A 26,524-nucleotide genomic window follows, 5' to 3' on the forward strand; every position below is an offset into this window, starting at 1 on the left:
CCATCTTTTATTTATGGCCCTTAGATTCAGATTCATAAGTGGCAATCTCTGATAGATGTAATCCTCGTGATTTAAACTATTGGTGCCAAAATAGCAGTGTTGCAATCCAGTGAACTGACAGAGCTTTATGCCAAAGAGCCGAGAGAGAGAGAGACTAACCTTTTCACAAGTTGCAAGGAGTATGGAACAAACCTCACACAGACAAAGAGAACGGCTTTCACTTTATGAACAAGTATTTATTGATTAACTTCAAAATTTTGTGGGACCATTACAGAAAATACAACTTTTGGCTTTCCGCAGCATTGTGAATCCACTGTCCACACAAAGTCAGTTTGCATTCAACTTTTATTCATAGCATATTGTTACAATGCCGGGTTATCATTCACAGACAGTACAATTCAAAGTTGACAGTTCATGTTTTAAGGATATGTGCTTGCCTGTTTTGCAATGACATCAGGCAGTACCGTTCAGGCACCCTGAGTGATAGCACTACCTTCATACACACAAAACGGGCAAGGATTTGACTCCCTTGTAACAGCAGCAGCTAGGGGATGTGCACCATATCCTACATTCATACCAAAAACACATTTTTTCATTTTTCAAGGAACAATGAACAAAGAGGAAGCAGTTAAACTTCCCAAGTCAATTCCACCGAAGGTTTAACCTGCCCTTCCCGGATTCAGATGCGTTCAGTTTTAACTAAGTCCCCTGCTGGGGAGGGGCGGGGGTAAAGCTAAAGTGAAAATCAGACGGTCTCCCTCCCTCTCCCGCACCCCTGACCCCCTATGATTCTTCCTAGCGATCTGTTTAAAGAGATGGCAGATCATGGCAAACGGGTGAATCTCAACCCTTCCCCACCCAGGTCGATATTCCTCCCAGCGTGGTGAAGAAATTCTGCCATAAATCAGCCCCCTCCCCCCAGTGCAATTGTGTGGAACTCAGATCACGTTCTGTCCACGATCTTCTCCTGGGTATGTGAAGCCTCAACTACCTCCCCCTACCCACCCCGCCACCCATTTACTGCCAAAGAAGAACCACTGAAGAACATACAACCCTTGCTGCTTTAAGTCAGTCAACCTACCGCTAACTATTTGTCAGTCATTTTGACTTCTTGGGTGAATTAGTTTCGCAAAGAGCAGGAACGTAGAATTAGTCATTCCTCATGAAACCTCTCTCTCCAAATAAAGATTTTCTTGCAGTTGCACGAGAGCAGTGTTACTGCATGGCGAGCAGTATTTCTGGTACATCAGCCCTGTCAGTAGGGTTGCTGCTGGGATGGAAGAAGATCACGGTCCCCTGCTGATCCAAGCCAAAGTCACCACCAAGCTGTAGGGGAAGAAAAATAAATAATGAAACCCCCATCGTACCTGGTTTACGAGCAGCTTGGGAGAGACTTAGTGAAGTGAAGCCCTTCCTGTCAGCCTCATACAGAAGCAAGCACAGGTCAGAATGGAAGTTCTGATGGAAGGTCATCGTCCTGTTTTTTTCTTTCCATTGATGCTGCCTGCATTTCTCAATTTATTTCAGAAAAGATTTCCATAGTGCTGCATCGTCAGAGGTGCCAAAACCGAGGTTCCCCTCTTCCCACCCATCTACCTGCTGAGATGGATGGAAAAGATCCCAAGCATTATTCGAAGAAGAGCAGGAGAGTTTTGCCCCATTGCCCTGGACAATATTTATCCTCACTCAACATCACAGAAGAACATACAAGCCCGTCTTGTGGGAGGAAACCGGAACACCCGGAGGAAACCCACGCAGACACGGGGAGACATGCAAACTCCACATGTGACACAAGCCGGGGATGGAACCCAGGCCCCTGACGCTGTGAGGCAACAGTGCTAACCACTGTGCCGCCTCATCTATCTGGGCTTCATCAATTTGAGGTTTGTGGGAGCTTGCAATACACAAATTGGCTGCTGAGTTTCCTACATTACAACAGTCTCTACGCTTCAAAGATACTTAATTGACTGTAAAGCATTTAAGATGTCTGCTGATGGTCAAAAGTGGTAAACAATAGCCACATCTACAATTTTAACAGCTTTCATAACCTCAAGACGTCCCGAAGCACCTTATGGGCCATGAATACTTTTGACGTCTAGTTAGATGATCGTAAATCTGGTTGCCAACATTTCTGTTTATGGGAGCAGCTTCTCCTTATTTACTCTATAAAAACCCTCTCAGAATTTTGAAACTCCATAATCTATATCCCTCTAAACCTTAGCTGCATATAATTCTTGTACATAGTCAGAAATTCAGTTAAAAGACCAAAGAGATAAAATTGCACTGAAATTGCGCTGTTATGTTAGGTAATATGGACATTTATTGGATAATGGAACATTTTTTAAAGTAAGTGAAATGTTTTTTAATGTTAAAAGGAAACTTGCATTTAGATAGTACCTTTCACAACCTTAGGGCATAGTAAAGCCCTTTGTAACCAACTAAGTCATTTTTGAAGTGTACCCACCCATTGCAATGCAGGAAATGCTACAGTTAATTTGCACACAGCCCATCCCACAAACAGCACTATGATAGTCACCAGATGATTGATCTCTTTTAATGATGTTGGCTATGGGGGTACATATAGGTCAGAGCACTGGTGAGAAGACGACGCACTTGAATTTCAAATACTGTCACAGGATCTTTTCATCTGAGAGGGCAGACTGGGCCTCAGCTGAACATCGTATCAAAAGGATGGCACCTCCGACAATGCAGCACCCACTCAGTACTGCTCTGGATTTGTCAATGTTGATTTTGTGTTCAAGTGTCTGGAGTGGGATTTGAACCAACAACCTTCTGACACTGGCGAGTGTGCTACCAATTGAGGCCAAGGCTGACACTTACATTTATAGCTCCCGGCAATTTGCATGTTCTCCTCATTCAATATCCAATTTTTGAATATAGTTGACCACATGGAACAGTGGAACAGCAAGGGAAGGAAAAACAGACAGCAACATTTTGGCAAAAGGCTAGAGTCTGTGATGTCATTCTGCAAATGCCTGTTCAGATGTTGGAGGTGCCCAATATTGAGGTAAATGAGGCAGACATCTATTATAACCTTTACTTGATTGTTCAAGAGGTGACACTTAACTGACCTGGTGAGGATCATCCTGAATGTTTTCCATTTTCTTTGGTATGGAACGATTGCTGATTATTTGCTCAGCATAATAGGAAAGTACACTGACTTCCCAGACCTTTTCAATGGATGCTCCCAAACCAAATGCATGGTACAACTGCAAAAGAGACAGGTGAGATTCAAGTGTTACTAAAACCCTGCAGGGCACAATGGTGTAGACGTTTGATCCCCATCCTTGCTGACTTACCTTGGCCCACAGTCTATCTTTTAAAAAAATAAATTTAGAGTACCCGATTATTTTTGTTCCAATTAAGGGGCATTTTAGCGTGGCCAAAGCACCTACCCTGCACATCTTTGGGTTGTGGGGGTGAAACCCACGCAGACATGGGGAGAATGTGCAAACTCCACACAGACAGTGATCCATGGCTGGGATCAAACCTGGGTCCTCAGCGCCGTAGGCAGCAGTGCTAACCGCTGCGCCACTGTGCCGCCCGCCGGCTCACAGTCTATCAATGCTTCAACATTTATTTTTCAAATCCCTCCATGGTCCTGCCCTCTCCGTATACCTGGAACGTCCCCCCCCCCCCCCGGAATATCTGTGCTCCTCCACCTTTTGCCTTGGGCATCCTCGATTTTCATCACTTCTCTTAAGGGGGAAAATTAAGATAAAATAAAACACAAAGTAAAACGGAGTTGATTAGAGGCAAACGTCTGGAGCGATGATGTGAAGCGAGGTGGTCTATCAATGGAAAACAAGTATTTTACAAAAGTGACTGGAGAAAACAATGGGGCTACAGAGGTGGTAACTTCAAAGTGGAAAGATAAGGAAATGGACATGTAACTGTCAAAAGCCAACTCCACATGGTTTATAATACAAAGGGAAATAAACAGTATAACTGTAGAACCCTAACTAGAGAGAGAGAGAGACACTAACTCAAGACAGGACAAAGACAGCTAACAGGAACTGCATCATAGTCTCATGAAAGCAGCCATTTTTCATCTTTGCTGAATCTGAAGACTATTTCCCAGACATGGCTACCTTAACCTAGTTCTGTTAGTTACTTAATGGATTTAGCTCAGAAAATTACTTAAAATTAAGGCAGCACGTGGTGCAGTGGTTAGCACTGGGACTACGGCGCTGAGGGCCCGGTTCGAATCCCGGCCCTGGGTCACTGTCCGTGTGGAGTTTGCACATTCTCCCCGTGTCTGCATGGATTTCACCCCCACAACCCAAAGATGTGCAGGTTAATAATAATAATAATAATAAATATATAGGTGGATTGGAAAAAACAAATTGGTGTTCTAAATTTTTTTTTTTTTTTATAATTACTTAAAATTGTTTCAGAAAAGGGTTGTCTCAGGGTTCAGGTAAATGTAGGTAGTTAGTGATCAAGGGATAACATCATTTAAAATTCTGTGTGTATTGTCATTAGTCTGCCAAGGTGTCACAGTGTATTATAGCCCTTCTTGTTGTATATGTTTTGTCTTTCTTTTAAGTTAAATATTCTTTACTAATTGTTCACACAACGACTGGACTGTTCCTCACTGGGTTCTACAACGTTCCTCACGTTCACACTATGAACCGGTGTTCCAAGTTACCTTTCTGGAGGGAAGCACGGTGGCGCAGTGGTTAGCATTGCTGCCTCACGGCACCGAGGTCCCAGGTTCGATCCCGGGTCTGGGTCACTGTCCGTGTGGAGTTTGCACATTCTCCCCGTGTTTGCGTGGGTTTCGCCCCCACAACCCAAAGATGTGCAGGTTAGGTGGATTGGTCACGCTAAATTGCCCCTTAATTGGAAAAAATTAATTGGGTACTCGATTTTTTTTTTTTTTTAAAGTTACCTTTCTGGGTTTTGGGATACCCTCGCATTTAATATCCGACCGCGTGGATCTTAACACTCCACCACTGGCAGCTGTGCCTTCAGCCATTTAGGTCCTTGGATCTGGAATTGCCTCCCTAAACCACTCTGTCTCTCTCCTGTTTTAAGAAGGTAATTCCAACCTACTTAAAACCAAACCTTCTCTCACTGTCTTAATATTATGTTCTCGGTGTGAAATTTTGTTCAAAAACTTTTGTTCACTAACTGAAACACTTTGGGATTACATTGAAGATGTTATATAAATAGAAATTGTTGCTGTTATATTCTTCACTATCTGGCGGAATAAAAATCAGAAACCACAGCTCTTTCTTCCAATCCTTAAACACAGCACCTAGTAAGGAGTGTTGGAAGGCAGAGTTCCGTAGTTCCTATCCTGATAGAATCGTGCAGCACAGAAGGAAGCTGGAGGACCTGAGTCTCTATCCAGTTAGTCCCACTCCCCTGCTCACTCACCATAGCTCTGCAACTCCCTTTTGAAAGTTGCAACTGAATCTGCTTCCACCGCTCTTTGAGGCAGGGAATTCCAGATAACAACTATTTTGTTTTTTCTCATTAAGGGGAAATTTAGCGTGACCAATCCACCTACCTTGCAAATCTATTGGGTTGTGGGAGCGAAACCCACGCAAACACGGAGAGAATGTGCAAACTCCACACAGATAGTGACACAGAGCCGGGATCGAACCTGGGACCCCGGCGTCATGAGGCAGCAGTGCTAACCACTGTGCCACAGTGCTGCCCCGAAGCAAACCTGATCTAAAGAGTTTCCTCTTTCTCACAGCTCAGTAGAGGAGAGTGAAAGGGAAGTAGACATAGACAGGGAAGAGAAATAGAAATGTAAAACAAGAGGAGTGATGAGATGAAAATCTGCAAAACAGGCAGCATACAGAGTGGAAAGGTAAAGTATTAAATCCAGGGAAAGAGATGAGAGTCCCCGAGGGGGAAACAGAACTTCTGCAAACTTCCAGCCTCATTTCACAGAAATCACAGAATCCCTACAGTGCAGCAGGAGCCCATTCAGCCCATCAAGTCTGCACCGATCCTCCAAAAGAGCACTCTATTTAGGTCCATTCCAAAACCCACCCCAGAACCCTGACCTGCATGTCCTGGATACTAAGGGCCAATTTTAGCATGGCCAATCCACCTAACCACATCTTTGGACTGTGGGAAGAAACCGGAGCACCCGGAGGAAACCCATACACACGCAGGGAGAATGTGCAAACTCCACACAGACAATGACCCAAGGCCGGAATTGTACCCAGGTCCCTGGCGTTGTGAGAGAGCAGTGCTAATCACTGTGCCACCCACAAGGGGACTGTTTCAAACAGCGTGTATCCTTGAGAAAATTATCTCAAAAACATACTTCGATTTGATTAGTACTAAACACAAAGTTAACACAGGGTCAAAGTACATAGAGATTTCAATTGAGAGAGGAACAAACAGAGCTCATCACTAACAGATTGTTAAGGTATTCGCCAGTTCCGTGGAGAGACAGGAGATTGTTCTCCTTAGAGCATAGTAGGTTGTGAGGAGAGTTAATGGAGGGGATTTGATAGTGTTGATAGGTCAGAAACTGTTTCCACCGGCAGGGAATCAGAAACCAGACGACACAGATGTAAGATCATTGGCAAAAGAACCGGATCCGAAATACACCGTCTGAAAGGGTGTTTGAAGCTGACTCGATAATAACTTTCAAAAGGGTACAGAATTTGTCAGGGCTATGGGAAAGAGCAGGGAGAGTGGACTATACCCAGAACAATACTTTCCACTGTACCTCGGTACACATGACAATAAATCAAACCAAAGAGCCAGTATCAGTACAATGGACCGAAAGGCCTCCTTGAATGCAGTATGATTCTATCCTATCACCATAGGGATCGCAATCTTTACTTTGCAAATCTCTGAAAGCACTTAAAATGTGAAGCACCTGGCGATTGGGATCCAACAACATGTCATAGGTACACTTGGTCTCCTGAAGCCACTGGGCAGCCCCTTCACGGCAGCCAAACGAGATCACCAGAACCTTCAGCGGAACTGCATCTAGACGACTCTGTGCCAAACACAACAAAACCAACAAGTGTCAGGGCTTCCCATTCAGTAACAGTGTACCTTTATATAACGAGAACAGAGAATGCTGGAAAAACTCAGCAGGTCTGGCTCCCCGCACTCCGCATTGTATCGACAAATCCCGTCCAAAACCCCCTCAACCTTGCACAGGCCCAAAACATATGAACATGTTTCGCCAGCCTCCCGCACACCTCCCACACCTAGCCGTCATGTGGACCCTGCATACCACTTAAAACTGGATGAGACTTAACCTTGCATGCAACGAGGACGCATTAACCCTCCGCAAAGCCTCACTCCATACTCCAGCCCCCAGCACCCCACCCAGCTCCTCCTTCCACTTATGCCTAACCTCCCCACTAACCTGCAGATACCTGAACCCATTCCCCTTCGGCAACTGATATGTCCCCTCCAGTTCCTCCAGGTCTGTAAATGTCTTTCTAACAAATAAATCCCTAAAAGTATTCTATCCCCACCTGTCGCCACCCCCGGAATCTCGCGTCCAACCCCGCCGGGGCAAACCTATGATTGTCGCAAATCGGCGCCCACAGGGACATACCTTCCATATCAAAGTGCTGGTGACATTGGTTCCACACCCTCAGTGCTAATACCACCACCAGGCTCGTGGAGTATCTGACTGGCGAGAACGGAAGAAGCGACAGCAATAGTGCTCTCAAACGGGTCCCTTTACACAAGGCCGCCTCCATCTACCCCCAAACCGACCGTTCCTCCACCGCCCATTTCCTAACTTTTGTAATGTTTGCTTCCCAATAATAGTTCGGCACACGAACCTCAAAACCATCCCATTAACCTTTCTAAAATGGATTTGGGCTTAAAGATCGGGAACAAAAACTTTGGCAACACCATCATCTTTACCGTATGGACCCGACCAGCCAATGACAACGGCAGCAAAACCCACCTCTTAAAGTCTGCCCTCATTCCCTCATCCAACTTATGCAGCTGGGCTCAACTCTGCACTACTTGTATCCCAATGTAACAAAAACTTGCCCCTACCAGCCGAAACGGCAGCCTTCCAAACTATTCCCCTGCCATGAGCATTAATTGGGAATATCTTACTTTTCCCTACAAGTTGAGCTTGTACCCTGAAAGGAGACCAATCACCCCCAGAATTCCCATGATCCTATCAAAGCTCCCAACCTGGTCCGAAATATACAGCAGGAGATCATCCACATATAAAGAAACTCGGTCTCCGTCCCCACTCAATACCCCTCCACCCCCTCGAGCCCTAGAGTGCAATTGCCTAGGGCTCAATCGCCAGGCCAAAAAGCAGTGGGCAGATCGGACACCACTGCCTTGTTCTCCAGTGCAACCCAAAGTACTCTGAACCGCTGGGGACTCCTCTTTGCCACCCCCAATTCCACCCAATGCGACGCATGGTCAGGCACCACAATCGCCGAATACTCCAATCCAAATATCCCCACCAACAGTCCCTTGTCCAGGACAATAAAATCAATCCGGGAGTACACCCAGTGGACGTGCCTGAATTATGAAAACTACCTTTCCCTTGGCCTCTTAAACCGCCACAGGTCTGCCCTTCCCATGTGCTCCAAAAATCCAATAGCTCCTTTGCCATGGCTGACACCTTCAGGGACCTAGAACACAACCGGTCCAATGTGTGGTCTAGCACCGTATTAAAATCCACCCCCCTCCCATAATCAGCCGGTGCATATCAAAGTCTGGCATCTATGCCAAGACCCACCTCAAAAACTCTACATCATTCCAATTTGGGGCATACACATTCACCAACACCACAGGCACAACCTCCCACTCACCATCACAAATCTACCTCGCCCGGTTCTATCACTATACTCCCCGCCTCAAACGGCAACCTCTTATTGATCAACACCACTCTCGTCTTCATTTCCAACCCCAAATGGAATACCTGTCTCCCCCAATCATTCCTCAACCTCGTCTGGTCCCCTCACCTTCAAATGCATCTCGTGAAAAAAACCACATTCGTCTTCAAACTCCTTTAGTGTGCTAAAACGCAAGACCTCTTAATCGGACCATTTAATCCCCGAACATTCCTGTAATCAACCGGGTTGGGTGACTCCCCCTCCCCTTCCCAATCAGGCATAACCCTCTCTTTAACCAGCTTCCCCAGGCCCACCTCTCACACACCCTTGGAGCCTCCCCAAGATGTCCACCGCCATCCCCCCAAATCCAACTGCGCCTTCCAACTCCGCCCACGTCAGCATTCCCTCCTCCCCCAACCCCATCCCTCTACCCCCAGAAAGAAAGAAACACAAAGCCAACCCACCCACCCCTCCCCACACTCTGCACGGAGTGACCCCCCCCCACTTCACTCCTATTAAGTAGTCTACCTGCCGGCTTAGTGGCCCCCACTCGAGGCAATCGCCTACCTCTCCGTCCCCCTCTGCCACCTGCAATTCCCCAGAAAGCAGTAGAACACACTTATCCAATCCATGCCCAAAACACAGTAAATACAACAATCCGCCCAACATACACATCCATATTCCCTGTACTGGCATCTCCAAAGTTCAATGTCCAAACAAGTCCCCAGTCCACGGTCTCTCATAAATTTACTTGCCTCCACTGGCATATCAAAATAGAGTTCCTGATTCTGGTGTGTGACCCACAGGCAAGTCGGAAAAAGCACCCCGAACTTCACTCCTTTCTTGAAGAGGGTCACTCTGCCCCTATTGAACCCAGCCCGCCACTTGGCCAACTCCGCACCCAGGTCCTGGTAGATACGCACCATATTTCCTTCCCAGGTACATTCTCTCATCGCCTTCGCCCACCTCAGAATCTTCTCTTTATTCAGAAAATGATGCAACTGCACCACCTCGGCTGATCCCCTGCTTTCGGCCTCCACCTCCAAGCCGTGTGTGCCCGATCCACTTTGGGAGGTTGGTCAAAGACCCCCTCCCCCACAAACGTCGAACATACTCATGCATACTTAATAATAATAATGATAATAATCGCTTACTGTCACAAGTAGGCTTCAATGAAGTTACTGTGAAAAGCCCCTAGTCGCCACATTCTGGCGCCTGTTCGGGGAGGCTTGTACTTTGAGGTCTGTGTTCCATCAATCCCTTCAGGCAGCCCCACAATCCAGATTCTGCCTCTGAGAGCAATTCTCCTGGTTCTCCACCTACTCCCTCTGCCGCTTCTGGTCCTCCACCAGGAGCACCATCTCTGCTTCCAACAAGGCCAGTCAGTCTTCAAGATTCACCATCAACTCTTCCATCTTCTGGAGCACCAAACTCTGCGCGTCCAGCCTTAGCTCCACTCTCTCCACATCCGCCCTGATCGGCTCCGACACCTTCGACAGGTCCTCTTGCCTCTGCCTTTGGAACTTGGCATTCAGAAATTTCACCAATTGCTCAGTAAACCACTGGGCCAGGAAAAATGCCCCAGAGCTCTACGCCATCCTTCCCTCTGACGTACTTCGAGAGTCCTCCCGGCCAGACTGCTGGCCCTTGATCATTGTACTCCTCGTCTGATAAGCCATAAACAGGCCCTACCGGAGGAGAATTTCTGTTGATCACCGATCATGCACTTTGTGCCAGCAAACACCCCCTATATCAGGTGGAAAGTATCAAACAATTCAGTCTCTAGCAGGAGCCACCAAATATGCAACCACTCACTCCTTGGCAGCCACCGGACATTCCAGACTTGAAACGTTAACTCTGTTCCCTCTCCTATGGATGCTGGCAGACCTGCTGAGTTTTTCTAGCATTCTCTCTGTTCTTGTTTCAGATTCCAGCGTCCACAATATTTTGCTTTTTTTGCATTTACATAGCGTGCGAGTGTTATCAACAATATGGTCTTTAAATGTTCTTTGTTGTGTGTGGCCTGTTTACTGCACTTAGCAATGTGGACCGGTTATCTGTGCAGCTTAGCAAAACATTGGTTCGCAGCCAAACATCCGAGCCAAATAAGGAGATATCGGGACAAGTGTCCAAAAGCTTGGTTAATGAGATAGCTCTTAAGGAAGATGGAGGAGTGGTAAAGTATAGGTGGGCATAGGGCCTAGGCAGCAAAAAGGCAGGATCATCAATGGTGGAGCGATGGAAATCGGTCGCTCACCTGTTGTGGGACCCTAGTCCTATAACACCTCAATATTAAAATCCCTATCCTTATTTTCAAATCCCTTCGTTGCCTCACCCCTCTCAGCCCCACAAATTCCTTCCAGATTTCCAGGCGTCCTCTAATTGGGACCTCTTGCACATCCTCACATGGGACAGCCATGGCTCAGTGAGTAGCACACTTGCCTCTGAATCACAAGGTTCTGGGTTCAAGTTCCACTCCTGGTCTTGAGCATAAAAATCAAGGCTGATGCTCCAGTGCAGTATTAAGAGTGCATTGTACTGTTCTTTTGGGTGAAACATCAAACTGAGGCCCCCATCTGCCTTTCGGATGGATGTGAAAAATATCCAATGGCATTATTTCAAAGAAAAGCAGAGGAATTTGTTCCCCAGTCTTTAATAATTATCGCTCAATCAACATCACAAAAGAAAGATGATCCGGTCATTACTGCTGTCAGTAGGATTTTGCCAAGCGCAGACTAGCTGCTGCATTTCCTATAACAGTGACTACACATCAAATTGCACAGTATAGTGCCTTTGAGATAGATGCCCAGTGATCATGAAAAACGCTCTATAAATGCAAGTCATTCTGTTTTTTAAACTTTAATCCCTGATTGTAATTGCTTCACCATTGGTGGTCGTGTCTTAAGCTGCCAGGCCTGAAGCGCTGGAATTCCCTCCTTAAACCCTTGTGTCTCTTTCCAACACTTTCTTGCCCTTTAAGGCGCACCATAAAACCTAGCCCTTTGACCAAGCCTTCGGTCACCTGTCCTATTTCCTTATATGGCTCGGTGCCAAATTTTGGATAATACCAAGGTGCTATACAAATGCAAGTTGATGTTTGCTTCTAACCCTGTACACTGCTCCATAGGCGAATCATTCGGTGTCTTTTGTTTCTTATGCCACTTAATTAAGACTGAACATTAAATATGTTGCACAATATTCACATGTCGCAGGGAACCACGAGGGGAAACAGCGGTTTTAATTGCAAAGTGCTCCCATTAAATTCTCAACATCGAAGTTGAAAATGAATGTGGGTTTTCAGATATCAGTCGAGTAGGTGAAATCCTCTATTAGCAGCTTGTTCTAAAGAATAAAACTGGAGCTTGAATACTGCCTCAGTTCATGCATTTGACAATCACGGTGTCCACAATTTCTCCAAACGCCTTAAGTATTGGCCAACACCAATTGGAGGGGATGAGGTATAGGAGGTAACTGAACATTACTCGGTGCTCATATTTAATCTAAAATAAAAAGAGAAAATGCTAGAAAAACTCATCAGGTCCAACTGTGTCTGCGGAGAGAAAACAGTGTTTTCGAGTCCAACCTGATTCTTCATCGGAACTGTTCACCTCTGCCCAAAATAGCCAGCGCTCTTAACAATGGTGTGTATTATTCGCCTCATTTAAAACAATTTCCCACTTTAAATGTGGACACGCTGAAGGGGCAAGGATTGTACCTGATTCTTCTGAAGCTGCGCCAGGTGATCTCGTCACGGCAATCAGGCAAAATGCCTCAGCAAGACCAGCAGCAGCTTCTCCTGATGGAGGAACTCCTCGAGTCGAACCTCTCTAAAATGGAAACCAAAATGAGAAGCCAGGTCTTTATCATGCTCCCTTTCATCTGTTAAACATGGATCCCCAACTTACTGCCCTCACTGTATAAGAAAGAGCTTCCCATTCTAAAAGCACTGGGTTTCAACGGCAATTGGGGGATTATAGAGATGGACCAACAAAAGAGAACTGAAGAGATGGAAGTTGCTGGGAAAGTTGGGGAATGAAGAGCTGGAACTTAATGGAGAGATGGGGATGAAGAGATGATTTTACTTTGAGAGTCAAGGTCTGAAATTACGTACTTTAGTGTGAGAGTTGGATGATGAAGAGATGGATTTCAATGGGACATAGTAACATTAAAATAGTAGGAGTAAAAGGAGGCCATTTGGTCTTTCAAGCCTGCTCCGCCATTCATTTATGATCATAGCTGATCATCCAACTCAATATCCTAATCCCATTTCCCCCCATATCCTTTGAACCCCTTCGCCCAAAGTGCTATATCTAACTGCTTCTTGAAACCATACAATGTTTTGGACTCAACTACGTCCTGTGGTAACAAATTCCACAGGCCGACCACTCTCTGGGTAAAGAAATGTCTTCTCATCTCTGTCCTAAATGGTCTACCCCGTATTCTCAGACTGTGCCCCCATGTTCTGGACACACCCATCATCGGGAACATCCTTCCTGCCTCTACCCTGTCCAGTCCGGTTAGAATTATATAAGTTTCGAAGAGATTCCCCTTTATTCTTCTGAACTCCAGCGAATACAATCCTAATCGATTCAATCTCTCCTCGTATGTCATTCCTGCCATCCCAGGAATCAGTCTGGTAATCCTTCGCTGCACTCCCTCTATAGCTAGAACATCCTTCCTCAGATTAGGAGACCAAAACTGCACACAATATTCTAGGTGTAGCCTCACCAAGGCCCTGTATAATTGCAGCAAGACATCCCTGCTCCTGTACTCGAAACCTCTCGCAATGAAGGCTAGCATATCATTTGCCTTTACCGCCTGCTGCATCTGCTTAACTTCAGTGACTGGTGTACGAGGACACCCAGGTCTTGTTGCACGTTCCCCTCTCCTAATTTATGGCCACTCAGATAATAGCCTGCCCTCTTGTTTTTGCTACCAAAGTGGATAACCTCGCATTTCTCCAAAATTATATTGCATCTGCCATTAATTTGTCCATTCACTCAACTTGTCCAAATCACATTGAAGGATCTCTGCATCCTCCTCACAGCTCACCCTCCCACCCAACTTGGTGTCATCTGAAAATTTGGAGATATACCATTTTGTTCCCTATCTAAATCATTAATATATATTGTGAATAGCTGGGGTCCTAGCATCAATCCCTGCGGTATCCCACTAGTCACTGCCTGCCAATTTGAAAAAGACCCGTTAATTCCTACTCTTTGTTTCCTGTCAGCCAACCAGTTTTCTATCCATCTCAATACACTACATCCAATCCCATGCACTTTAATTTTACACGCTAATCTTTTATGCAACTTTGTCAAAAGCCTTCTGAAAGTCAAAATACACCACATCTACCACTAGCTCCCCTTCATCAATTCTACTAGTTACATCCTCGAAGAATTCCAGTAGATGTATCAAGCATGATTGCTCCTTCATAAATCCATGCTGGCTCTGTCCGATCCTGCCACTGTTTTCTAAGCGCTCTGCTATAAAATCTTTGATAGTGGATTCTAGAATTTTCCCCACTAGACGTCAGGCTTACTGGACTATAATTCCGTTTTCTCTAGACCTCCCTTTTTAAACAGTTGGGAAACTGGACAGATGAGCTTTGATGGCGAGTTAAGGGTACTAAAGAAATTGGCTTCAAAAGGGCAAATGCCTAGTCTCATTCCTGATTGCTCTCATACTTTGTAATCAAGGTTTGAATTTTTATTCCATTCATTTACGGGATGTGGGCATCACTGGTTAGGCCAGCATTTATTGCCCATCCCTAGTTGCCCTTCAGAAGGTGGTGGTGAGTTGCCTTCTTGAACCGCTGCAGTCATTGAGGTGTAGGTACACCCACTGTGCTGTTAGGGAGGGAGTTCCAGGATGTTGCCCCAGCAACAGTGAAGGAGCGGCAATATATTTCCAAGTCAGGGTAATGTGACTTGGAGGGGAACCTTCAGGTGATGGGGTTTTCAGGTATCTGCTGCTCTTGTCCTTCTAGATGGTGTGGTTGTGGGTTTGGAATGTGCTGTCTGAGGAACCTTGGTGAGTTACTCCAGTGTATCTTGTAGATGGTACACACGGCTGCCACTGATCGTCAGTGGTGGAGGGTTTGAATGTTGTGGAAGGGGGAGAAATCAAGAGGGCTGCTTTGTTTTTCGAGGAGGTCACTAAGATGATTGATGCAGGTAGGGCAGTGGATGTTGTCTATATGGACTTCAGTAAGGCCTTTGACAAGGTCCCTCATGGTAGACTAGTACAAAAGGTGAAGTCACACGGGATCAGGGGTGAGCTGGCAAGGTGGATACAGAACTGGCTATGTCATAGAAGGCAGAGAGTAGCAATGGAAGGATGCTTTTCGAACTGGAGGGCTGTGACCAGTGGTGTTCCACAGGGATCAGTGCTGGGACCTTTGCTCTTTGTAGTATATATAAATGATTTAGAGGAAAATGTAACTGGTCTGATTAGTAAGTTTGCAGACGACACAAAGGCTGGTGGAATTGCGGATAGCGATGAGGACTGTCAGAGGATACAGCAGGATTTAGATTGTTTGGAGACTTGGGCGGAGAGATGGCAGATGGAGTTTAATCCGGACAAATGTGAGGTCATGCATTTTGGAAGGTCTAATGCAGGTAGGGAATATACAGTGAATGGTAGAACCTTCAAGAGTATTGAAAGTCAAAGAGATCTAGGAGTACAGGTCCACAGTTCATTGAAAGGGGCAACACAGGTGGAGAAGGTAGTCAAGAAGGCATACGGCATGCTTGCCTTAATTGGCCGGGGCATTGAGTATAAGAATTGGCAAGTCATGTTGCAGCTGTATAGAACCACACTTAGGCCACACTTGGAGAATAGTGTTCAATTCTGGTCGCCACACTACCAGAAGGATGTGGAGGCTTTAGAGAGGGTGCAGAAGAGATTTACCAGAATGTTGCCTGGTATGGAGGGCATTAGCTATGAGGAGCGGTTGAATAAACTCGGTTTGTTCTCACTGGAACGAAGGAGGTTGAGGGGAGACCTGATAGAGGTCTACAAAATTATGAGGGGCATAGACAGAGTGGATAGTCAGAGGCTTTTCCCCAGGGTAGAGGGGTCACTTACTAGGGGGCATAGGTTTAAGGTGAGAGGGGCAAGGTTTAGAGTAGATGTACGAGGCAAGTTTTTTTACACAGAGGGTAGTGGGTGCCTGGAACTCGCTACCGGAGGAGGTGGTGGAAGCAGGGACGATAGTGACATTTAAGGGGCATCTTGACAAATACATGAATAGGATGGGAATAGAGGGATACGGACCCAGGAAGTGTAGAAGATTGTAGTTTAGTCGGGCAGCATGGTCGGCACAGGCTTGGAGGACCGAAGGGCCTGTTCCTGTGCTGTACATTTCTTTGTTCTTTGTTGTTTGTTTGTCTTGGATGGTATCAAGCTTCTTCAGTGTTGTTGGAGCTGCACTCATCCAGACAAGTGAAGAGTATTCCATTACACTCCTGACTTGTGCCTTGTAGATGGTGGACAGACTTTGAAGGGGGGGGGGGTCAGGAGGTGAGTTGGACATCTCAGTGGCAGGATTCCTAGCCTTTGACCTGCCCTGGTAGACACAGTATTAAAATGGTTAGTCCAGTTCAGTTTCTGATCAATAGTAACTCCCAGGATGTTGATTGTGGGGGATTCAGCGATGGTAAAACCATTGAATGTCATGGGGCAATGGTTAGATCCTCTCTTGTAGGAGATAGTCAGTGCTTGGCACTTGTGTGGCACGAATGTAACTCTTTAAGTGAGAAAGGTAATCTCTTTAGATGAGAGATGTGCGGGTAAAACATATGAATTAGGAGGAGCCATTCGGCCCCTTTAGCCTGCTCCTCAATAAGATTATGGCTAATCTGATTGTGGCTTCAACTCCATTTTCTTCACGTGTTGCCGCGATTTCTGTTTATTTTTCAATGCCTGCCGATTTTCCTGCCAAAGGCTTTTTTCAGAGAGATTGAGGGAAGGATTACTTCGTTCATATGGGGAGGAAAGGTGGCCAGAGTTAGAAAGGCGCTGCTACAGAGGGGAAGGCAGGCAGGGGGTTTGGGTCTTCCGAACCTGATGTATTACTACTGGGCGGCGAATGTGGAGAAGGTGCGGAGCTGGGTCAGAGGGGTTGATTCCCAGTGGGTCAGAATGGAGGAGAGTTTGTGCAGGGGGTCGGGATTGTAAGCACTAGCAACAGCGCCGCTCCCGATGGCCCCGGGGAAATACTCAGGGAGTCCGTTAATAATAGCTTCATTGAGAATTTGGAGGCAGTTTCGCCAACACTTCGGGTTGGGGGCAGGGTCAAGGGAAATGCCAATTTGGGGGAACCACAGATTTGAGCCAGTGAAGTGGGATGGAAATTTTCGGAAATGGGAGGAGAAGGGGATTAAGACACTAAAAGACAGGCAGCACGGTGGCGTAGTGGTTAGCATGCTGCCTCACGGCGCCGAGGTCTCAGGCTTTGGGTCACTGAGCATGTGGAGTTTTCAGATTCTCCCGTGTTTGCATGGGTTTCGCCCCCACAACCCAAAGATGTGCAGGGTAGGTGGATTGGCCACACTAAATTTCCCCTTAATTGGAAAAAATGAATTGGGTACTCAAAATTTTTTTTAAAAAGAAATGGTTAGAAGGGGCAGCATGTGGTGCAGTGGTTAGCACTGGGACTGCGGCGCTGAGGATCCGGGTTCGAATCCCGGCCCTGCATCACTGTCCGTGTGGTGTTTGCACATTCTCCCCATGTCTGCGTGGGTTTTGCCCCCACAACCCAAAGATGTGCAGGTTAGGTGGATTGGCCACACTAAATTGCCCCTTAATTGGAAAACAAAAATAATTGGCTACTCTAGATTTGTTTCTTAGGGGTTAGTTTGCAGGATTGAAGGAGCTGGAAGCGAAGTATGGGCTGGAGCGGGTGGAAGTGTTTAGATACATGCAGGTTCGAGATTTTGCCAGAAAGGAGATACAGAGCTTCCTGGTGGAGCCGGCCTCCACATTGCTGGAGGAGGTGCTGACGACAGGGGCACTGGAGAAGGAGGTAGTGTCAGCGGTTTACGGAGCTATTTTGGAAGAGGAGAAGGCACCACTGGAAGGGATCAAAGCAAAGTGGGAGGAAGAGTTGGGAGAGGATATGGAGGAGGGGTTCTGGTGTGAATGCCTCCACCTTGTGCGCGACGTTCAGGCTAATACAGCTGAAGGTGATATATAGAGCACACCTTAGAAGGGCGAGGATGAGCCGATTCTTTGAAGGAGTAGAAGATGTGTGTGAACGTTGCAGGGGGGGGGGGGGGGCGCGCGCTAACCACGTTCATATGTTTTGGTCCTGTCCAAAGCTAGAGGATTACTGGAAGGAGGTTTTTAGGGTAATTTCTAAAGTGGTGCACGTGAAACTGGACCCGGGCCCCCGGGAGGCCATATTCGGGGTGTCGGACCAGCCAGGGTTGGAAACAGGTGCGGAGGCAGACGTTGTAGCCTTCGCCTCGTTGATCGCCCGAAGGCGGATCCTGATAGGTTGGAGAACAACCTCTCCATCCTGTGCCCTGGCGTGGCGGGGGGGGGACCTGTTGGAATTCTTGACTCTTCAGAAGGTTAAGTTTGAACTGAGGGGAAGGATGGAGGGGTTCTACAATTCATGGGCATTATTCATTATGCACTTTCAAGAACTGGATAACACCGAACATTAGTTGCGGGGGGTCGGTGGGAGGGTTGGGGGGGGAGGGGGCGGCAGGATTGGGGGGAGGGGTGCCAGGGGGGTTGGGGGGGCGGTGTGTGTTGATGGTGACTAAGGGTGATCCCTAATTCCTTTTCGCCATTTGTTTGTGGGAACATGCGGGCTAATGTTTGGGGTTTGGTGGGAGGATGGGATCGTTGTTATTGATATGGGGATTGACATATTTGTTACTGATTATTGTTTATTATTGGTGGGTGTAAATTTTGGAATAAAATGTGAAAAAGGAGAATTAAAAAAATATATTTTTTAAAATTCCATTTTCTTATCTCCACCTTACCATTTCAGTCCCTTGAGGAACTATAGAACTCAGCCTTAAAAATATTAATTCATCCTGTCTCCACTGCTTTCTGGGGAACAGAATTCCAGAGAGTCTCGGCCCTCTGAGAGAAAAATATTCTCCTCATCTCTATTTTAAAGGGGAAACCTCTTATTTTTAAACTGTGTCCCTCTTAGTATGCACCCTGTCAAGTCCTCTCAGGATCTTCTATGTTTCAATAAGATCCCCCTTCATTCTTCTAAACTCTAATGGGTATAGGCCCAACCTTTCCACATAGGATATCCTCTTAATTCTAGAAATCAGTCAAGTGAACCTTCTCTGAACTGCTCCTAATGCAAATATATCCTTTCTTAAATAAGGAAACTGTACACAGTACTCTAGATGTGGTCACACCAATATAACTGCAGCAAAATATCCTGATTTTTATATTCCATTCCCTTGCCTTCCCCAATCATTTGCTGTAGCTGCATATTAACCTGTAGTGATTCATGTAGCAGGACACCCAGATCCCTCTGTGCCTCAGAGTTCTACAATCTTTCCCCATTTAAATACATTCTGGGAGTTACCATTGACCCAAAACTGAACTGGACCAGCCATATAAATACTATGTCTACAAGAGCAGGTTAAAGGCTGGGAAATCTGCAGGGAGTAACTCACTGACTCCCCAAAGTCTGGCCATCATCTACAAGGCACAAGTCAGGACTGTGTTGGAATATTCTCCACTTGCCTGGATGAGTACAGTTCCAACAACACTCAAGAAGCTTGAAACCATCCAGGACAAAGCAGTCCACTTGATTGGCACCCCATTCACCACCTTCAACATTCACGCTCTCCACCACCGACATACAAGGTGCACTGCACCAACTCACCAAGCAACTCACAGAACATTCAAAACCTGCAACCTCTACTACCTCGAAGGACAAAGGCAGCAGATACCTGGGAACACCACCACCTGAAAATTCCCCTCCAAGCCACTCACCACCCTAACTTGGAAATATATCGCTGGTCCTTCACTGTAGCTGGGTTCAAATCCTGTAACTAACAGCACTGTGGCTGTACCCACACTATCTGGACTGCAGCGGTTCAGGAAGGCAGCTGACAACCTCCTTCTCAAGGGCAATTACAGATGGGCAATAAATTCTGGCCTAGCCAGCAGCACCCACATCCCTTGAACGAGTTACATTACTCCTGCCATTGTGGAAAGTTCACATTTTCCCACATTATACTCCATCTGCCAGATCTTTTGCCCTCTCAGTTAACTTATCTATATCCCTTGGCAGACTCTTTATGTCTTCGTCACAGCTTATTTTCCTAGCCATCATGGATTCATCATCAAATTTAGCAAAGAAAAATTTGGTCCTGTCATTCATTATTATAGATTATAAATGGGCGGCACAATGGCGCAGTGGTTAGCACTGCTGCCTCACGGCGCTGAGGACCCGGGTTCGCTCCCGGCCCCGGGGTCACTGTCTGTGTGGAGTTTGCATATTCCTCCCATGTCTGCGTGAGTCTCACCCCCACAACCCAAAGACGTGCCTGGTAGGTGAATTGAACTGCTAAATTGCCCCTTAATTGGGGAAAAAAACTCTAAAAAAAAATTTTTTTAATATAGATTATAAATAGTTGAGGCCCAGCACTGATCCCAGTGGCACTCTATTCGTTACATCTTACCACCATTAACATGTCCCATTCTCCATTTCCTGTTAGCTGACCAATCTTCAATCCATGTTAATATGTTACCCCCTACACCATGAGCTCTTGTCAAATGCTTCTGGAACTCGAAGTACACCACATCCACAGGTTCCCCTTTATTAATGTTGCTTGTTACTTCCTCAAAGAAGTCTAACACATTAGCAAAACATTATTTTCCTGTCATTAAACCTTTTGTTTGAAAAAACAATTCCAATTGGGGGCAATTTAGTATGGCCAATCCACCTATCCTGCACATCTTTTTGGGTTGTGGGGATGAGACACACGCGGACACAGGGAGAATGGGCAAACTCCACAAGGACAGGGACCTGGGACCAGGATCAAACCCGGGTCTTTGCCGCCGTGAGGCAGCAGTGCTAACCACAGCAACGCCGTGCTGCCACGCATCTTGATTTTCTAAGCGCTCACAATAACCTCCTTAATAATAAATTCAAACGGTCACAGCAGAACTCAAACCTGCAATTTTCTGTCACTGCCACAATTCACATCAATGTTAGACTCCTTAAATGTTATGTATTTAAGAAATACATCCTAAGGGCGGCGCAGTGGTTAGCATTGCTGCCTCATGGCGCTGAGGACCCGTGTTCAATCCCGGCCCCGGGTCACTGGCTGTGTGGAGTTTGCACATTCTCCCCGTGTCTGCGTAGGTCTCACCCCCACAACCCAAAGATGTGCAGGATAGGTGGATTGGCCAAGCTAAATTGCCCCTTAATTGAAAAAATATGAATTGGATACTCAAAATTTATTAAAAATACATCCCTGCTGGTGGATCATCACCTGATCTGTAGTGACCTCAGCAGTGTGTTTGTGCAGGCTTTAGTTCCCCATCTTGTATTGTATGAGCAACATCGTCTGAATAAAATGTCTGCACATGTTATACATGTGACTTTCAAAAGCAGGTGAATTATTAAAGGGATCATTAAGTTGTTAATTGGTGAGATTTCTTGCAATGTATCTGGAGATGATTTTCCAAGGATATTTTTCCACGGTGTTCCCAGAGTTAGTACAAGCACTTACTTTCCACTTCGCACATCAGTGAATGTCATGTGTCCAGGAACTTGCATTCCCATACTCAGTTGGACCTGGAAACAGTCGGCCTTTAACCTGGCATCCACATCACTAAGGAAGCTGTTCCACTCCAACTAAGATTACAAAGACATGATAGGTACCAGTTAATGTGACAGGTGTTACTGAATGGAAAATCAGTGCATTCCCCCACCCCAAGCCCAGCTCACAAATATTTTGTTAGAAATGGTTATAAAGGGCAGCACGGTGGTGCAGTGGTTAGCATTGCTGCATCAGCGCCGTGAGGTCCCAGATTCGATCCTGGCCCTGGGTCACTGTCCGTGTGGAGTTTGCACATTCTCCCCGTGTTTGCGTGGGTTTCGCCCCCACAACCCAAAGATGTGCAGGGTAGGTGGATTGGCCATGCTAAATTGCCCCTTAATTGGAAAAAATGAATTGGGTACTCTAAATTTAAAAAAAAAAGAAATGGTTAGAAGGGGCAGCATGTGGTGCAGTGGTTAGCACTGGGACTGCGGCGCTGAGGATCCGGGTTCGAATCCCGGCCCTGCATCACTGTCCGTGTAGTGTTTGCACATTCTCCCCATGTCTGCGTGGGTTTTGCCCCCACAACCCAAAGATGTGCAGGTTAGGTGGATTGGCCACACTAAATTGCCCCTTAATTGGAAAACAAAAATAATTGGCTACTCTAAATTTATTTTAAAAAAGAAATGGTTATAAGAAATAACATGGACAAATATTGCGTCCCTTCATTGCCACTGGATCAAACTCCTGGGATTTCTTAGCCATTCTATCATCACAGGGACTGCAGTTCAAGGAGAAGAGCACCGTCATCTACGTACTGGATAAATTGGGATGGCAATAATGCCAGTCTTGCCAATGATGCCAATATCCCAAAATGAACAAATGATCGAGGAAACATCGACACATCCAGACAGTCTAATTTGATGGCCATGTAAAAGCTAGGAATAAAAGAACTCACTTACTGTGTGTGAATTAGCCACCTGCGTTACAACAGTGACTACATTTCAAAATTACTTCAGTGACTGCAGAGTGCTTCAGGATGTACTGAGGATGTGAAAACGGCTATATAAATGCAAGTTATTTCATTCTTCTTGGATTTCTATGTGACCAATTCCTCAACACTGGGTTCACTTGTCACCCACAGGTTGTGATGGTCGTTACGGAGAGGTTGGATTTGGGATGTTAAAGCTACAATGGAGACCATGACCATAACGAAGACCTGTCTCAAAGAAGGGCAGGACTGGGTATTAAATATTCTTGGGCACAAGGTGTTCAGGAAAGATAGGAAAAGAAGGGAAGGGGCAGGCTGGCATATTAACAGGCACAATTCTAAAGGGAGTGGAGCAAAGGGACCTGGGTGTATAAATAATTGAAGGTCGCGGGACAGGTTGATAGAGAAGTTAATAAAGTATAGGGCAACCTCGGTTTTATCACCAGCAGGGAGCACAAAAGCAAGGAAGTTATGTTACACTGGTTTAGCCTGAACTGGAGTATTACGTATTGCTTTTAGGAAGAATGTGAAGCGTGCGAGAGGGTGCAGAAACAAAAATCACAAAAACATTTCCGGGGATGAGGAACTTCAGTTACGCAGGTAAGATTGGAGGAGTTGGGACTGGTTCCTTGGAGAAGAGAAGGTTCAGAAGAAATTTGATAGAGGTGTTCAAAATTCAGCATTTCACCATATCCCACGAAATTCCAAATTGATGGGTTTGAAAAAATTGCCTATGATGTTGCAAAATAAATCTGGTGAGGTGATTAAATAGAAGAGATGGCAATGCATCAAAGATTACATCAACAGTCAGTGTGTGTGTATATGTATAGGTCAATATATAGCTTGAAATCTATTACCTCAAACTGCATCAAATCTTCCACCTCATCCTGAACAGAAGTAGAGCTGTCATATATAAAATAAATATATAGTTGGTGCCCAATATATTATTATATTGAAGATACATAAATGGAGCTTTACCCTCCACCCCCATCCTTCACTCTGCATGACTTGCATTCCTTTTGAGTATGGAAGATTAAATAGTGACCTAATTAAGGTGTTTAAAATGATTAAAGATGGTGACAGGGTAGATAGAGAGACATTATTTCCTCTTGTAGGAGGGACCAGAGCAAGGGGACATAAATCTTGAAATCAGAGCCAAGCAGGGCAGCATGGTGACACAGTGGTTAGCACTGCTGCCTCACGACGCTGAGGACACGGGTTCAATCCCGGCCCCGGGTCACTGCCCGTATGGAGTTTGCACATTCTCCCCCTGTCTGCGTGGGTCTCGCCCCCACAACCCAAAGATGTTCAGGGTAGGTGGATTGGCCACACTAAAATTGCCCCTTAATTGAAAAAAAAACTTGAGTACTCTAAATTTTTAAAAAAGCAAAAAATAAATCAGAGCTAGGCTCAGGAGTTGGTGTCAGGGAGCACTCATTCAAACGAAAGGTAGTAGAAATTTGGAAATAGGTCACGGAACTAAAGTTGAGATAGAGTTGAGATACAGATCAACCGTAATCTAATTGCAAGGCGGAACAAGCTCGAAGAACTGAATAGCCTTCACTCGTTAAACAAGCAATGCACATTTCAAACCCACATCTCCCCTATACTCACTGGTAAAATGCCTTCCACAAGTCTTCGGCATCACTTCTCTTCTGCACGTGCAAACTTTAGTGAGGGGGAAAAAAATCATCCTTCAATTAGCTTCAAAAGAAAAATATCCAGATGTCTGATTTTTGTTGTTGTTAAATGTTAAGATTTTTAACTTGCTCCTGATTGTTTCCCCGTGATTCCATTTTGTACATTATTCAGCATGATGGTGATGCTGAAGTATGTCTCATGTTTGACTTGAAACGTTAACTCTATTTTCTCTCTCCACAGATGCTGCCAGACCTTACAAATATTTCCAACATTTTTATTTGTAACTGACATGTAGACATGGCTTGACATGACAATCATAGCACATTGTTTGTAGCTCAGTCCTGGTAGCACTCTTGCCTTGGAATCAGAAGGTTATGGGTTCAAGTCCCTCTATGGGGTTGGGTGGGGGCGGGATCAGTTTAGCTCACTTGACTAGACAGCTGGATTGTGATGCAGAGCAAGGCCAGCAGCTTGGGTTCAATTCCTGTACCAACTAAAGGCCTGCCTTCTCAATCTTGCTCGAAGTGTGATGATCCTCAGATTAAATCACCATTCAGCTCTCCCCCTCAAAGGGGAAAGCAGCCCGTGGTCATCTGGGACTATGGCAACTTTACAGGGGCTTCAGCATATAATCCTCAGGCTGACACTGCTACAGCAGGAGCTCTGCACTGTCAGATGGCACAGCTTTCATTCCCATGCCACTATTTTGGAGAGCAGGGAATTTCTTCTTGGCATTCTGGCAAATATTTATCCTTCAACCATCCAATCTTGCTTTTTCCTATATTACAACACTGACGACACTCCAATAGTATGTAATTGACTGCTAAGCATTTTGGGGCATCCTGGAGTCACACAAGGCACCATGCAAATACAAGTTATTTCTTTATGTTGCTGAGCGTATATAAAAATCACCACACATATAAAGGAAGTGCTTCCATTTACCTGTTGAGAAATTTTACATATAGGTGAATCATTCCAGCCAGCTGACCTATCTTCTGAGAAACAAACTCTTGCAACAACTCTGGAAGAGAAAGCACAAGGGGCATGGAATTGGCTAAATTCAGGGCAACGTAGGAAATTGGAAATAGGTTGAGTGGGATTTGGAATATGCATAGTTGGTATATGGCACAACTAGACAGGCAAGGAAATTTACCCTGAATTTACAATGAAGTTGATCCAAAATCTTAGAAGCAGTAAAGTAAATCTTTTTAAAATAAATTTAGAGTACCCAATTAATTTTTCCAATTAAGGGGCAATTTAGCATGGCCAATCCACCTACCCTGCACATCTTTGGGTTGTGGGGGCGAAACCCACACAAACACGGGAAGAAGGTGCAAACTCCACACAGTGACCCAGAGCCAGAATCGAACTTGGGACCTTGGTGCCGTGAGGCAGCAGTGCTAACCACTGTGCCACCGTGATGCCCTAGGCTTAATCTTCAGTGAAATTGGCAGAAATTGAATAACTGCTGTAGGCATCAGCCCAACCCGCAGCCCCTGGTCCACTTGGGCACTTCAATTCTCCTCTCTTCAGTACCACAAAGCGCTTGGTACCATAGAGGGGGAGGGGGTAGAGGTTGGCACCTCAGGGCTCTCCACCTTTTGATCTTGAGTCTGGCCTTTCTCCCTCCCGGATTTCTAGATTCTATGATGGTCATTGTAAGGAGAAGAGAGCTTGGTCCTGAGCCAGGAGGAGGGGCAGGGACTTGGGATTGAGGTTACCGCATCTCTGCCATGCGTCCCGTAAATGTGGCGGTGAAGCACACCCGGTAGCTGAACCCGCCCTCCGCGACAGTCTGTCCCCTTTAACCGGCCAGGAGCCGCACCTCCGCTGCTGGCCGCCCTCGCCGCAACCAGGATCTCCCTGCCGGCCCCCGACAGCTCCCCCAGGGCCTTCAGCAGCTCCGGTTCCCCCGGGCCGCCCATCGATGGCGCTGCCTGAGGCCGCACTTCCGCACGGACTGGGGGGGAGGGAGGGGGAACATTCAATGTGACCAATGCAAAAGGACTTTCCCTTAGCAACTGTTTCCCAGCAGCGTCTGGTCCTCAAACTCGGAGAGGCCTGCTTTTGGGAAAAGCAAAAATAACTCGAGGGTAACCAAGACAACGCAGAATTACAGCTGAAATCTTCTGGTGTTTACAAAAAAAATATCTTAAGGCCGCAGTCCAGCCAAAAAAAAACATTTTATTTTAGTAGATAAACATCAAAATAAGTAATTACATTGGAAAATAAATTAGAGGAGAGGAGAAGTGTTTTTCTTTTTGCAATTTCGAGTACCAAATTCATTTTTCCAATTAAGGGGCAAT

General features: G+C 45.9%; 1 protein-coding gene across 1 annotated transcript; it reads right to left on the reverse strand.

The window, feature by feature from the left end:
* Positions 1 to 215: 215 nt before the first annotated feature.
* selenol (selenoprotein L) lies at positions 216 to 26,213 on the reverse strand. Its single transcript, XM_072498464.1, has 9 exons — positions 26,044 to 26,213; positions 25,161 to 25,239; positions 24,192 to 24,245; positions 23,435 to 23,480; positions 21,557 to 21,681; positions 12,547 to 12,658; positions 6,878 to 7,000; positions 3,093 to 3,230; positions 216 to 1,326 (listed from the first exon to the last, which is right to left on the reverse strand). Exons 1-6 carry the CDS (start codon positions 26,141 to 26,143, stop codon positions 12,589 to 12,591), a joined length of 474 nt encoding a protein of 157 aa, XP_072354565.1. The 5' UTR covers positions 26,144 to 26,213; the 3' UTR covers positions 216 to 1,326; positions 3,093 to 3,230; positions 6,878 to 7,000; positions 12,547 to 12,588.
* Positions 26,214 to 26,524: the final 311 nt, after the last annotated feature.

This window comes from Scyliorhinus torazame, chromosome 4 (assembly GCF_047496885.1).
Source record: "Scyliorhinus torazame isolate Kashiwa2021f chromosome 4, sScyTor2.1, whole genome shotgun sequence".
Taxonomy (NCBI): Eukaryota; Metazoa; Chordata; class Chondrichthyes; order Carcharhiniformes; family Scyliorhinidae; genus Scyliorhinus; species Scyliorhinus torazame.